At 44.2% G+C, this 15,916-nt stretch overlaps 1 protein-coding gene across 2 annotated transcripts in view; it reads left to right on the top strand.

The window, feature by feature from the left end:
• ETV5 (ETS variant transcription factor 5) overlaps positions 1 to 15,916 on the top strand; it is a 58,186-nt gene that overhangs the window by 37,072 nt on the left and 5,198 nt on the right. For both annotated transcript variants that reach the window (XM_087861474.1, XM_045776621.2), the window contains exons 8-12: positions 3,317 to 3,576; positions 5,822 to 5,881; positions 10,123 to 10,191; positions 10,350 to 10,519; positions 14,881 to 14,982. In XM_087861474.1, the coding sequence (XP_087717600.1) occupies positions 3,317 to 3,576; positions 5,822 to 5,881; positions 10,123 to 10,191; positions 10,350 to 10,519; positions 14,881 to 14,982 (661 nt within the window). The remainder of the gene's footprint in view (positions 1 to 3,316; positions 3,577 to 5,821; positions 5,882 to 10,122; positions 10,192 to 10,349; positions 10,520 to 14,880; positions 14,983 to 15,916) is intronic.

The following is a 15,916-nucleotide window of genomic DNA, read 5'->3' as shown; positions in this document are numbered from 1 at the left end:
TTCTCCAAAGACGTTGATTTTGTGACCTACCCTTAAGATCCTCTTTGCCATGCCACTCCCCCAAAGCAAACCAGGACAGGACCACCCCAATTATAGAATCCGTTCTGCAGATCCGAGGCCCCTGAGCTCCGTGCGCCCCTAAAGTGGGGCTTGGGGGAGGGGCAGGGGCGGCTGGCTGGTACCCATATGGACGTACCTTTTCCTGAAGGGGCCGCACCAGGCCGACTCTAGAGTTTCATTCTGGAAGGTGAGAAGCTCGGCACCGGGAGGAAGTGAAGGGCTTGGGCCTGCCAGCTGCAGAGGCTCTGGTTACAGAGCTGAGTGGTGCTGTGCCCTCTCAGAGCCATCAAAGGAAGTGATGTGTGGAGGTCACCTTTGAAGGTGCTGAGATGGCGGCAGAGCGGGGAAAATGTGGGAGATGGGTGCCTTTGTTACTGTTCCTGCTCGTATAAGGCTCAGTACTTTATAAAAATAAGGCCTTGAGAATATCTTCATCTTTCCTTTCTGCCCACTTCTTCAGAATTCTCTTCAAAAATTCAGGTTTGCAGTGTGCGGCTGCTGCCTGTATTCTAAATGTCAAGCCTAAACCCGGGTTTCAAATTTACACTTCTTCAAAGACCATGGAAGGGTTTCCTTAAATAACAGCAACCTTGAAAATCCGCATTCCTGATGAAGTTCCACAGTGATGCGTTCAGCGCCGCAGTGAAAGGCTCTCAACCCACCGAACTGATAGAGTTTGTACAACTTGTTTAATGCATTGGCCAGGCAGCCTCTGATGCCTTTGGTGTCTGGGATGAAAGGATAAGCGTATGTAAAGTTGTTCGGTGATCTTCATGTTATGACAGGATCTTACGGTACCGCTCTGGGTAAGGTAGCAGAGATTCACACCGAGCGAGTGCCATGCTAAACCCTGATCGAAACAATGTGTTATCTGCATGCAAATCTCTCCAGTTCAAGATTTTAAATCTTGATATCTGTTGGCCACCTGTTGCCACAGATTGATTCAAATCAAATTCAAATTATTTTATGAAAGCTATTCATAGGATTCAAGCTAAAATTAGAGTAAGACCTTAATATTACAGGATTCTATTGTTGATTTTAAATAACCCATTGGAATTCATTGTTGTAAATTTGTTACTTTTGAAATTGAACCTCGGCTCTTGCTTTCTACCTGGGGGCATATATTCACAAATGCTTTTCTTTATACACAGAGATGAGTGCCTTATACATATTTCATGGATCGAGACCTCACCTTGAGGGCTGCCATCTCTGACTTCTGCACCCATCCTCCCGAAGTCTGTTACTGCTTACAGCTGTGGTGCAAACCATGCTTTGTAGACATGACTTTATCATTCCAGTAGCTATTTTGATGCATCATACACCCCCGTGTTACAGATGAGGAGCCCGAAGCCAAGAAAATTTGCCCTCTATTTCTTTTCCTTTTACTATACTGCCCTTGCAACAGAGAAAGGGCAGTTGGTACGCTTTCGGATTTTTCTGACAGCTGAAGTATATTAATGCTACTCACTAACAAAAGGCTCTCATTGTTCTGTCTCATTATAAAGTAGTGTATATTGATTAAACTGTAGATGAGCAAAAACAGAAAATCCCCTAATATCATAACTAACAGAAGAGAAGCAGTATTCACATTGAGGTATGCAGATCTCACCAAGATTTGTATGACACCATACGTTTCCTAAATAATTTTTATTTTTGCCAAAGTTTGATGTTCTTTGTAACTATTTCACAGTAGTCAAACATATCTTTCCAGGTTCTTATATATTTGTGTATTACCTCATATCTGATTGTTGCTTCCAACTAAAGAACTGTATCAGAACGTGCGTAGCCAGTTCCCTTGTCCTTGTAGCTAGATCTCATCATATCTATGATTTCAGTGCTTTTTATGTGCCAGACACAGATCTGTTAACTACCTGTTCATCCTCCAGGTAACCAGCACAAACCTCTTCTATCTTAGTATTTTTTCGATCACTAATGAAGTTGAACTCCTTGTTTGTTTACGATCATCAGTATTTCTTCATTTGTGATTTTCCTATTTATATCCGTTACTCATTTTTTTCTACTGGGATATTCATTCTATACTGATTTTTAGAAGCTGCTTATGTCAACAATATTAACATTGCTGTACCTGTTAGAGATTTTTCCCCAGCCTACTTTGTTTTGGGTTTTTGTTTCTGATGTTTTCTGACTGTTAGAGGCATTCTCCTCAGTTTGTTTTCTTTTGATTTTGTTTCTGGCGTTTTTTGAACTGTAGAAATTTATACAATGAGGAATATCCATATTTATCTTGATGATCTCCACTGCTGGTGTGATGTGTAGAAAGGTTTTCCCTCACTTCAAGATTATATGTTTCCACATATATTTTCCTTGCCATTAAGGTTTCACATTGAAATATTGAATCCATAGGAAATTTATTTTGACATGTGGTATAAAACAGGGACCTAACTTTTCCCCCCACTAATTCGTTTAACTAAGTTAACAAGTAGTAAATTTTAGAATATACCTGACAGGTTTTGACTTCCCATTCGATTCCTTTGATACGCCTATCTTTCATTCCTTGTATTACTGGTTTAACTATTGTGGTTTTAGAAAATTTGTGAATATCTAGTAGCTCATTACTTCTCTTCAAAAATTATTTAATATTTTAAATAAAGTTTAGAATCATTTTATCAAGTTGATTGGGAAGGCATTGCTTTTAAAGAATGTCAGCAAACCAATAGCTTCAAAGTCCTAAATATTTTCTCTTTAACTAAATTTTCTTTCTTTTTCTCAGAAAACAGTTTAAAGGTTTTATTCTTATATGGCCTACACATTTTATGATTATTCCTAGAGATTTTGTGGTTTTGATTGCTCTTATGAATGGGATTTTTGAAATTACATTTTCTAACTGGTTAATTTGTATTCTTTGGTCTTTAAAAGTTAATTCTAGCTATAACTAAAAGAAGGAACGGACTAGTAAATATATGTATATGTTAGTCCTATTTGCAAATAAGTGGTCTTGTATATTTAGACACATAATCCAGCCCAACTGTACAGATGGGCTGCATGAAATAAACATGCATGGGAGACAAGAGGCTACCGTGTCATTGCTTTGATTGTTTTTTTTTGCCACTCCCTGACTCAAGAGGTCTGAAATATGCCCTGTAATTTTGGGAAGAGGGTAAAATGTTCAGAAATAACCATTAATAAGTGGTTTGCAGATAATTTCATTTATCTGAACTTCTAATTCCCAATGCTAACTCAGAGTAGGCATATATCATGTTCTTAGCTAAAAACTATAACTACTTTCTTCTTACAGATTTCAGAGACAACTGTCTGAACCCTGCCACCCCTTCCCTCCTCAGTCAGGAGTTCCTGGAGATAACCGCCCCAATTACCACCGGCAAATGTCAGAACCTATTGTCCCTGCAGCTCCCCCGCCCCCTCAGGGATTCAAACAAGAATACCATGATCCACTCTATGAACATGGGGTCCCAGGCATGCCAGGCCCCCCAACACATGGGTTCCAGTCACCAATGGGAATCAAGCAGGAGCCCCGGGATTACTGCGTTGATTCAGGTTAGCATAAAATCATGCCATTCCTTTCTTCGTTCTCTCATTTATCTGTATGGTCGTTATTGTCTTCTGTGTGCAGGGCTTTAGGGAATAGTTTTATAAAAAATCGCCCTCCAAGAACTTAGGAGCTAGTAAAGCAGACTTGTTTATGCGTAACTGAATACAAAACAAAACAGAAAAGCCATCCAATAGTAGGAAGTGCGGTAGGCATTCAGAAGTGGTGGGGAGCCCAAGCCTGAAGATCCAGTCATGGCAAGGCCCTTTTTAAGACCTATTATCTTAGGGTCACTGGGCCTAGGAATTATCATTTCTGCATTTTAGTCCTTGCCCCTAGCTTTATGCCTTTCCTTTTGAATACAGTAGACTCACAAACTCCCCATATGAGCATAAGGAAGAGAGTCTACACGTTGGATGGGATTCTTTCTATTCTTGAAATGAATGGTATTCTGAGAAAGCACCTAGTGTGTCATGACTGTATGGGGTGCTGGGTACTCCATGGAAGAGGCTGTCTTGCTGATTGCTTCAGGGGATTCGCTGCCCTATTGCTTTCATCTGGGGAAGTTCCTGGTGTCCTTCAGAGGTTGTTGGTGTACACGGGGAGAGGTGACATGTTAGGGCACCTGTCGCCTGTGTGTGGGTTACCTCTAGTCTAGAAATGGAAGCAGATCAAGAAGTTTAAGCTGTACTTGGGGGCTCTCCCCCCACGACCACACACACTCATTCACTAACTACGTATCTTATAGGCCAAGTATATTAAATGAGATCATTAGGGGAAAGAAGAGTTGAAATTCTGCAGTTTCCACGTTTAGAAACTGTTTCCTCCTCTTCTTTTCCTTTTCTTTCAGCAAGTAAACTTTTTCACTCTTTTCGTGCAGTTGGTGCTAAAGGAATTTGAGGGTGGTGGGTAGATTTTCAGCCTTTTCCATGGGTGTTTTTCTTGAAGACCCTGGGAAGGGGTGGGGCAGTATTTGAATGACTTTTGCAAAGGGAATAGGATATACGGTTTGCTCTTGGCTTTCTGGGAGGTAATACATAGATTGCTCAATCCAGGCAGAAATGGATTATGGGAAAGCCTAGGAGGTAGACAGAAGGGAGGCATGTGTTGCTTTACGATAAAAAAAAAATTACCAAGTGTATAGGTATTGATAGCTTGTAAAATTCCCAGTGGCATTCCTCCTGAAGGCTTTGATGTATTTTTCTCAGGAACAGGCATGACCAGCAACATTTTTCCTTTGGGATTGACATTTTAACCCGTCCTGACGAGTTTTTCTCCCCACCCCACTCCCTCAAAGCAAGACACTCAGCAGATGTTACCATATCTGTAATTCATGTGTCCCGCATGGGCACAACTCAACCCACTGGCTTGCCTTTCAGTGGACAGACACCTTGATAACCCTAGATAATGCTTGAAGAAGAGCTCACTTGAGCACGGGTTTCATTCCAACACTTCCGACACGGGGAAGTGTACTTGCAAATGGCAGGTTCCCCCCGCCCCACCTCCTGTCAGCTCTTGTCCTGGCTTCCTAACCTCAAATCCCCTAATCTCTTTGGCCTAAAAAGCACCCTCATCCATTAGAGTAGAATTGGATGTGACCATCAGCTATAAAGGGGAGAAAACTGGGAAAGATCTAAAGCAACCCTCATCCCACTCTAGCCCCCATAGCCCCTGAGTCAGTAGAGACAGAAGGCCAAGTTTGGCCTTTTGAAAGCCAGTTTCTTTTTCTACCATTAACTGTCTCCCCAGATTTGGTGTTAACTAATTTCTAAAATGAACAAGTTATGAGAACGAAGCATCATTTTTTCCTCCTCGTTCTCGATCAGGAGTCAAGAGTCGTACTTTCAAATGGTGGGAGATGGTGTTGCCTGTGGCACTTCTCTCCCAGGACAAGACCAGAAAGACATGACTTGGGAGCAGGAGAAGGTCTAGGGAGCTTTACTGCAGGGCTGCAGTTCAAGAGGTGTGCGGACTCACCTACAGAAACTGCTGACCGGGGGCGCCTGGGTAGCGCAGTCGTTAAAGCGTCTGCCTTCGGCTCAGGGCGTGATCCCGGCGTGCCGGGATCGAGTCCCACATCGGGCTCCTCCGCTGGGAGCCTGCTTCTTCCTCTCCCACTCCCCCTTGCTGTGTTCCCTCTCTCGCTGGCTGTCTCTCTGTCTCTGTTAAATAAATAAATAAATAAAATCTTTAAAAAAAAAAGAAAAAGAAAAAAGAAACTGCTGACGGAGTGGGTGTGTGTTTCTCTTTCAGAAGTGCCTAACTGCCAGTCGTCCTATATCAGAGGGGGCTATTTCTCCAGCAGCCATGAAGGTAAGTAACTTTTTAAAGAAATAATATTCAAGCAAGCTTAAAATTGCTCCACTTCCAGGCTAAGATTTGGGATCATAGATAGGTTAAACCTTTCTTAAGCCGGGAAAATGAGAGCTGTGATGGTGATTAGCAGGTGAGCTCACTGATGGTGACCTTCGGTTACTTTGAGGCACATTCCTGAACGCAGTGAGAGCCCCCATCATTTTCAGTAGCAATGACTCTAACTTTGCAGAGTTCGTGGGATAAGGAAGAAAAAATAAATCAATCTGGTTTCTACATTTCCAGCCAAGGAGGTATATATAGCTGTATATGACATTATCAGCCTGAACTAGAACTTGGGAACTAGGTGATGACTTGAGATGGTAGGTTTAGGACTTCTTCTCTGAACACTGAAACAGGGAAGGGGTTTTTTCCTTAGAGCATTTTCCCCAGAAGTATGTCTTGTTTTTTGTCCTGTATATCTCTCCTTAAATACCCAGAGCAGTGTGATTCCCCAAACCCATGGCATCAGCTTCACCTGGGATCTGTTGGAAATGCAGGTTCTCGGGTTCCACCCCACACTACTGACTCCGAGGCTCCAGGGGCCCAGCACTGTGTGCTGTGACAAGCCTCCTGGGCGGTCCTGGTGGACGCTCAGCTTTGAGGACTACTGTGGCATTGCAAGTCACAGCTTTGGCTGCACGAGAATCAGCTGGTGAGCTTTTAGAACTTTTGGTGTCCAGGCTTCACCCAGAACAAGTAAATCAGAAATTCCGGGGTGGGGCTTAGGCGTTAGTAGTTTTGAAAAGTTCCCAGTGATTCCAGTGCGTATCTAAGGAGGACTGAAAAGCTTATAAAACGGTACTAGGAAGCATCTGCTCATTTTTGTAAAGTGATTGGTTCACGAGCATGATTTTTATGGGTAGCTGCTTCCCACTGACCTGGTGAGAGGGGAGATCCAGTGGGGTTGTACTGGGTGCCCGAGAATATTCTGAGTGCGTGTCCAGCCCTGGGAAGGAAGGGCTGTCTACCGGACCTCTGACTGCAATCGATCGGCACAGCTGTGTGGGGCTCTCTTCCAGGTTCTCAAATGTTTCTGCGGCAGCAGTTGATGTCTGCAGCAGGCAAACTGGGAGGGAGTGGGGGAAGAGAGGGAGGAAAACATTTTGCATAATTACAACATTTAGAAAGGAGCATGCTCTTAAAGGAAATATTTTTAGTAAAGCCTTGGGCTGCTTACTACACACAGAATATCTGGCGAGTTTGTGTGTTTTCCCCCTACTCTTTCCCATTCCTCTCCCTGACCCCACACACATCGGAGAAGCTAGTTTCAAAGAAACCTGCGTTCTTAATTGCTCTAAATTACCGTGATGTGGCTTCTCCTTCCTTCTTCTCTAGGCTTGACCACGGATGCCAGTTAGTGAAACAAGTGTTTCTGATTGGCATCTGTGATCGCTGAGATAGCCGCCCTGCCTTAGCGTTCGTTCACCTGGAATCTGCATAGCGGGTGAATCTCTCATTTCCACTGGGCTCCTCAGACAGGGTCTTCCTTCCTGCCACCTTTGAGGGGCGGGATGGCTGTGGCCACAACTGCGGTAACTGCTGGGGCAAATTCAACTGACTTCGATTTCACTTACGCCAACAGCATCTTGCAGGTGTTTTAGAGAACCTCGTGGGGCAGTGACTAGAAACCACAAATACAACGAAACGACACTCATGGGCAGGCCCTCATCTGATTGGTTTGAAAGCCAAACCTAGAATTTCATTGAGGTTTACATTTTTTTCCTGTATACTGTGACTGTATTATCCTTACTAGAGGAAGAACGGCGCTAAAAATAGCATGGCGAGTTTGACAGATGTGTAAACTTTGAAGGAGTTTATTTATAATGACTTTATAATAAGGCCATTAAAACATCACTGGAGTATCAAAATCCATATGGAAAGTCAGGAAATTTATGGCTTCCTGGCAACCAAGGCAAAAAAAAAAAAAAAAAAGAGAGAGAGAGAGAGAAAGAAAGAAACATGACGGGTTATGTAATTCTTGTTGATAATATAAAGTATAACAGTTTGTCATAAAAGTCAGTTTCCTAGTACCAGATTGGAAAATAAATTTATCATGGGAGTCACTGAATCTCTGACCTAAAAGCTAGCATTGTATTCTTAAATCTTTTTTTAATGGAGGTTCTTTCATATTTATTCAAATGTTTGTTGAGCACTTATTATGTACAAGGCACTATGAGGACTAAGGTATTCAGGACATGGTCCTTATCCTCCAGGGATTTAGAATCCATGACAGAGAATCTATGATAAAGCTCTCACATTATCCAATTAATCTCTTTTTTTGGGAGGGGCAGAGGGAGAGGGAGAGAGAGAATCTTAAGGCCCAGTCTCATGACCCTGAGATCATGACCTGAGCCAAAATCAAGTGTCAGACACAACCGACTGAGCCACCCAGGAGCCCCTACAATAATTTCTTAATAGTACTTACCACAATGTACAATTACTATCTGAATTTTTTTTAACTATCATTTATTGTAAACTTATGTGCCAGGAACTACTCTTGACACTGAAGTGTAAAGATAAACAGATCAATGTAACAGAATATATGTTAATAACGCATAATATTCTCACACCACTAATTCTCATACAATTAGTATCTTCCCCTGTCTGCAAATGAGGAGGCTGGAGCACAGAGAGGTCATGCAGCGAATCCAGGCCGTTAGTCTGACTCCATGGCCCATGCTTTGGAACGCTCCACACTACCCCGTGTCTCGCTTTCTTTCCCTACTTCATTGTATGTCTCCACCTGTTGGGATACAAGTTCCATGGGAACAAGCAGTGGGTCTCTATTCTTCTTGTTATCCACCTTCTTCTAGCACAGTGCTTGGCATAAATATTTATTGGATTAAATAATAAATGTCAATAAAATATACTTCCTTTGATATTGTGAAGCAAACAGAGAAATAGCACTTGGGGCCAAGGAAACAAAAAGGAATAATACAAACCTCAAAATAATCTCAGTTTCTTCCAAGTTGGGCAGTGCTTTCCCAATCCCAGGCCTTTAAAGCATGGCGCTGGTCCTGCCGAGAAGAACTTGATTTGGGCTGATTGTGAAAAAAGAACAGCAGATTATTTCTTGGCATCTTTACCCGTGGACTTTTCAAGTCCTAGCAAATCCCTCTCCCAAGTCTTGAGCTAGTCCTTCACTGCAGCGCAGCCTTGCGGCCTGTCCCCGCCGCAGCCGCTCGCACACCCCCCCCTGTACTGCACGGCCAGCTGGGTGGAGCCGGGCTCGTGGCTGAGCACAGGGGGGCTGCCGGGGCTCTCTGCTGAGGAGTGTGCTAGAAGAGCGGCTGCTGGCATGCTCACACCTGGGAGACAGGCTCGGCCACAGGGAGGGATGTGCTCCCCATCGAGCCTGTTAACTGGCTTTTGGTTTGAAGGGCTGATCTTGCCAGGGTCCCTGGTGACATGACTGGGTGGTCCGCATGGAATGCACATGAAGGGTGTGTAGATTGAGAATGCCAGCCATCCTTCCTTCTCCTTGGCCCCTTTTACTTTTTGCTCTCGCCTCCTTTCATTTCCACTCTCATGTGTTGAGCCCATCAGTTCCCCTTTTTTGACCTCTGTTTTGTTGTCTCTACGATGAATAAGTTTTTATTGCTAGAAAGTCTCCAGATTTCTTCCACTATGTCTGGTGATAATACTTGCAACTTGCTTTTAAACTTATTGCTGTCACAGTCCTCCCCAGGCCCACTTCTTTACTCATTTTGGCAGCATTGTCTACCCTCCAAGCTCTTTCATAATTGAATGAGGTACACGAGCGGCCTTGACAAGTCCTGGGAAAGGTTGAAATTAATATTTGCTAAAAGGAAAATGGCAAGCCTATGTACAGATCAACCCAATCCTCCCGGCTGGGCCAACTGAAATAGATGAGATGTCTTTTCAGATATAAAAGCTTAGTCACAGCAACACTGACCTATACAGACCTCATAACAAGATGTGAAGGAACTTACTGGTGACTCAGCGCTTCCCTGCAGTCTTAGCTCGAACAGCAGGAATCGATGCTTCTCTGACTGAGGCATCAGAACGCGAATGCCTGAGTCCTTTAGAAGCCCCCCAAATTCAGGCTGGCGTACGTATGGCAATTAGTAGGGCTTAGGACCTGAAATAGAATTCCATTTTAGTCCTTAAAGCCAGGGCTTTAGTAAAATGCAGATAGAATTTGTTAAGCAACATGGTCTTTTTAAATTTTCTTTCAGGTTTTTCATATGAAAAAGATCCCCGGTTGTATTTTGACGACACTTGTGTTGTTCCTGAGAGACTGGAAGGTAAGTATCCCCTCCAGTTTGTTGCTAAGCCCACGGTCCGAGATGTCAGAGCACCTCAGTCTTGGGAAGGCCAAGTTGGCATTAACAATTCCTTTGTGCCCAAGTTGTCCAAGAAGCCTGAGACTAAAGTATTGCATGTATGTCCTCGTCCCGAATAGGCAAAGTCAAACAGGAGCCCACCATGTATCGTGAGGGGCCCCCTTACCAGAGGCGAGGTTCTCTTCAGCTGTGGCAGTTCCTGGTTACCCTGCTTGATGACCCAGCCAATGCCCACTTCATTGCCTGGACGGGCCGTGGCATGGAGTTTAAGCTGATAGAACCTGAGGAGGTAAGCACTGGTGCTGGGCTTGGACGGTCTTGGATTGGTCGATGATGGTGATGATGGGGATGATGATGATGTCTACTCTTGTTGAGTTCTCCACTGAGGCTTTTTACCCTGTGAAGTAGGCTCTTCCTTCTCATTCAGATTCTGGCCTGGCCAATGAGTTTGGCAGTTCTCTTCCTATTAATAGGACAATTTATAATCGGGGGACGGGCAGAGTTCTCCACCATCGAAAACACAAAAAGTACTAGCAACACGTCTGCAAAATTGGAAGAGTGAGGCCATGAAGACTTATATCCAGATATTATCTGTTTTCCATCTTGGAAAGTCTCTTTCAAGTGTGGTTTCGGTGATACCAACTTATTTGGGTGTGGGTCCTCGTATGTCACAGGCTATATTTGAGGCTACATGAACATATTGTATGACGTTTTGGTAATATAAGATGCAGCTACCCCACCGTATATTTCAAATGGCTCTACCGTAGAGAAAGAAAATGATCAGAAATGGGTCGATCTTAGGAGCTTAGATTTTTCTTAAGTGTGTGATGTGTCATCACAATAGTTGAGAGGTGGCCCAAACCTTCATTATTTGTATAGAAAAAGAAACCCTATTACTATCTGTTTGCCCAGAACTATTGGCAGAAAGGTCTACAGACGTCGCCAGTAGCATTTCTTCAATGGAGAAAATCTACAGAACCCCTTTCCTGAATATCACATAACAAAGTAAATTAAATCATGTTCTCAGTTTGGCATATTCCAAAGAGGTTGATTTTAAATTTCTATTTGACTTAGACTCTAGAGAGATTATAAATGGGGGGGGGGGGAATTGCCCTGAAAATCTGACGTAGGCTTCTTTTGGTAGCGTATACCCAGGCACTGTATATTAAACCAGCAGAGCAAAAGGTATCTTTGGGTTGGGTGTAAATGAAATGCGAACAGTCCTCTTGGAAGGCATTTGAGCCAGAACGGCAGTTTTAGATGTTGCTCGATTAACTCCAGGGCCCACCTCAGCACACCAAGGGGATCAGTTGGCCTGGGGGTTAACAGCAGAAAGTAGCCACGTGGCACTTGGTTTGGAAGAAGAAAATGGTCTGTAAGTAAAGATGAGAAAAGGAGACTATGTGGATTGGAAATGTTTAAAGAATCCCGGCTGGTAGGAGTATAAGGAAGGCTTTGCTAAAGGCAGTTATAAAAGAAGGATCTGTGATGTTCCCTGTCTTGTATCCTTCATAAATATGAAAGTGTGTCAGCATCTCCTATCATCAACCGTTTCCGTTAAGACTGAGTCTCCCTTCAAAGCCAGAGTTTGGTACTCCTGTGTTTTTGAAGGTCTCTTCTGGGGCAACTCATGTGGAAATGGAGCCATGCCCGGGAGCCAGCCACCCCACATTCTTTTCCTCCTCACATGGCCTGGTTGATAGGAGGCTGGAAGAAAGCATGTGGCCTGGACTCACTGGGGTTTTCTGCAAGCAAGTCTGTCGTGAGGGCTGTCCTTATTGATTGATCTCATTTCACAAACAGAAGCTTTTATTACTTTATTGCCACTGCCTCGGGCCGAAGCACAGCCTGTGCCGTTGCAGGTAAACCTGGTTATGACCCTCTGGAAAGCTGTTATTGAATCTTCTGCTCTCCTACCAGCAGGAAAGACAACGATGAACAGATGGTAAAGGGCTCCTGCTTTCGTACTTCATAGAGAAACTGGTATTAATCCAAAATGCTCATAAACGCCAAGTAGCCAAGTCACGCGGGGGGCCTGTGGTGGCCTTGCGCCTCCCTCGGCTGACTGGACGGCTTCGTTTCTGCAGGAAGTCCTTCTTTCCACCCCACCTTGAAATCCCCCGGCGCTCCACGAGCTCTGAGTGTTCCGTTCTCTGACCTTCCAGAACCGCTTCTGTTCCTCGTGTGCACTTTGGCCTCAGGACATGCAGTGAGCAGCATTGGTTGAGCTCTTTCCCTCCTGGTTGTGTAACTTTGCCGTCCCCACTCTTTGTTAAAGTCAGGAAGATACCAACTCCTCGAGAAAGCTGGAAGACGTCGTCATGGGGGGAGCTTGAAGGGTGAAGCGGAGGAGGAAGCTGTTTGGGCCGTAATTGTAGGCAGCTGTGTGGCTGAGTAGTGCACTCTGGGTAATTATCCACAATATCCATTACACTGTGCATGGAAATTGTGGTTTTAGAACTGCGTTTTGGCAGGCCCCCTAATCAAATGTCTTTTGATAGTCATCCAGCTTAGCACCCTCTCAATTATGACTGACTCGGCTTTAATCTGGAGCCATTTTAACTGTGAATCTGCATTAATGAATATTTTGGGGGGTAGGGTTGTTTGTTGAACATGTGGCGGATAACTGATGCCATGGGGAGGTTTAAGAGGATGGGCTGCGAGAAAGAGCTGCTCCCCGTGCTGTGGCTTGCTCTCTCTTGAAAAGGGAGGAAAAGAAATGTGAGTTTTTTAACTCTTTCTGCCTCTGTCCTCAAGATGCGTGTGATCAAAGCAATGAGTGGGGAAAATGAAAGAGCGAGCTGCTCACAAGCTCTTGCCTGCTCCCCTCCCCCCAGAAATGGGGCAGCCCTTATTTCCAGCAGTTGTGCCACATCATGCATTACTGTAGCAGGAGCAGCCCTGGGGAGGGCTACTGAATCACAGGGCCCCGGCCCAAGAGGATGAGTCAGTAACTATGGCTACCAGAGCTGCTTGGAAGTCGGCGCATATGCAACCTCGCGCCAGTAAGCTATTGCATGTGCAAGTGACGGCAAAGAGAGGTCAAGGCTGAAGCTGAAGAATATTCCAGAATTGCTTTCCACCACTGAATACAGTGCGACGATGGAGCCGGGGTGCCTTTCAGGTTCCCTGCATCACTTGCGGGCTCACAGCAGTTCAAGGACAGCTTCGTAGTGTCACTTCTTTTGAACAGGGTAGAAGGACGTGCATTGGTTTAGCAGGTCTCCCTTGCACTGCTGTTTCTGTTGGTTTAAAATGTTTATCTTCTCTAACCAAGGGATGGATTTTTGGTTAGTTGTGCCGTTTTGGCTATTTCGAAGAGAGACTTGAATGGGTGCAGTAAATGGAGAAAGGAGGAGAGCCAGGGACATCGTGCGTGCCATAGGGGCCCGAGGCACACGAATGGAAACTTCACTTTCACACGGTCTGTTGCAAGGCAGAGAGGAATCATGGCTATTGAATTATTCTAATGTAATTAGGACAGACGCATTCTTCCTTATCAGATCATTTCTGGTATTTTTAAAGGTCATTTTAGAATCCTGATTTCAGAAGATGTTGCTTTCATTCTGCCCAGATGCTTTAAGGAAATACTTTAAGTGAAATGCTTTTTTATGATCCCCTCTCCCGTTTGCAGCCTCCCTACTTCTCATTCCATGTGTAACATGTTTTTTTAAAGATCAAAGGAATATAGTTATTTTGGTTTTTTTTTTTTTTAAGTTTCCAAAAGTGACCTCAAATATTCAAAACATGACCCCTGGTTTCCATACATTTAAAGACCTCTGAGGAGACTCCCATTTCGAGAGTTACTCTTCTACATGGAGGATGGTCATCCTTACAAGTAGTATTTGGATGTTGAGACACTTGAGAACAGAAATTGTTTGGCTGTCCTGACAATTGGGTAAACTCCACTAGGAAGTTTTCTTGCTATAAGGCTTCTTTGCCCTAAGCTCCAATTACATCTCCCCATCACTGCACCTCAGGTGGCCTGGGTTGGATATAATGCGCTTCAGAACTGTTTGGGAAGCCCTGTTAATTTTTCATTAAGTGGATAATGGTGCTGCATGTTTTAATGTCCATTCTGCAAGTCTGCTGGGAGCAGGGGATTGGATGGCAGTGGGCTGGAATGATCCGATTCCCCCTTGCTCCATGAGCTGCAGTAAGTAAACAGCTTCCAGCCCCTCGCCAATCTTATTAGAATTGAACTTTGGCTCTGCTGGCCCATTAGCAACTCACTAGTGTGTTTCTAATGTTTCAGGAATGACCATTCTAATTATTCCTTATTGACTGCTACAGAAACCATAGCACTTAATGGCAACATGTTAATGGTCTATGGGTATTGGTCAATAATTCATATGTGGAGAAACAGTAGAGAGCCTGCTTCCTCTGGGACATTAGCCAAGCCCTCCGCAATCTTAAAGTGCTAGCATTCTTCCACCTCTGGATCTCACCTCTCTTAGCGCTTGTGACTGAATCATCACCTTTGTTGAATGTTGGGTCTTGAGGGAATTAAGTATTTTTGCTTCCAGGTCAGGGAAGTGGACCATTGACCAAAGCAGTCAAATCACAAGCACTGGCGCTCCTGGGATTGGGAGACTACTGCTAGGCCCAGGGAATGAGTTTCCATTGCTCTCTACTTTCCGGTCTCTTTAGGTTGCTCGGCGTTGGGGCATCCAGAAGAACCGGCCAGCCATGAACTATGACAAGCTCAGCCGTTCTCTACGCTATTACTATGAAAAGGGCATCATGCAGAAGGTGAGCAATGACGAGAGGCACCTAGACCACTCTGACCACTTTCAAAGAAAATGTCAAGGGCTTCTGGAATAGGACTGTTCATAGTGGCTGGAAGGAAATGCTAGCCTCGTAAGAAACTCTGTGGTAGGAAAAAATCTTGGGAGAATAAACTTAAGGTAAGAGTCAAATGAGATCTAAAGAGTACTTTAATGCTCTCGGAGACACGAATACCAGAGGTTGCACGTGGAACGCACTATAGGAAAATTAGGCTCCCCGGCTGTACTTTAACTGCCTCTAATTACAAAAATGTCCAGAAATATAGGCCAACAATTACATCCATAAAGGAGTACCTGAAGGAATCAACTTGAAGGCCTCCACTCCCGTAAGAGCTGTGTTGAAGTCTTCAGTTGTCAAAACACCCAGACCTCTAAATATCTCGGATTAATACTCTCAATAGCGTTAGAGGAGTAAGGAAATCCTATTTCTTTTTCACAACCTATAGAAAAAACTGGGACTCAAGTTAAAAAAGACCCAAGATTTGTAAAATGGCAGGAGAAGCACCTCGTACCAGGTCACTCTTGGCAGAATAAAGGATGAGGCGTATTTTGAGGAAGCCAGTACAAAATCTTCGCTGGGTTGGGTGGGAAGGGACCACAATCTGAAAATCCTGTGAATAGGCAGAAGATGGGAATGGTTAATCGCTGGTTCATCTTTATAGCCACCATATTTTATGCCATGCTGTTACCCAGATTCTAGCATTTACACATGTAGGCATCTGTGTGGTGGGTGGCCAGTAAGATGCACTTGGCAGAAACATATGGCCATTGCTGCTGAGAACTTGTCTATGCCGAAGCCAGGCTTCTCTTTCTAGGCAGGTGGTAATGTGACCCCATATTCGTCTCACCACCTTAAGAATTATTAAACAGCTTGTCATGGTCCTCTGGATAAAGAAGAA

Source organism: Ursus americanus, chromosome 4 (assembly GCF_024610735.1).
Source record: "Ursus americanus isolate L20-20 chromosome 4, mUrsAme1.1.p, whole genome shotgun sequence".
NCBI lineage: Eukaryota > Metazoa > Chordata > Mammalia > Carnivora > Ursidae > Ursus > Ursus americanus.
The sequence above is the reverse complement of the archived record's forward strand: the minus strand, read 5'-3'. Positions and strand labels throughout refer to the sequence as shown.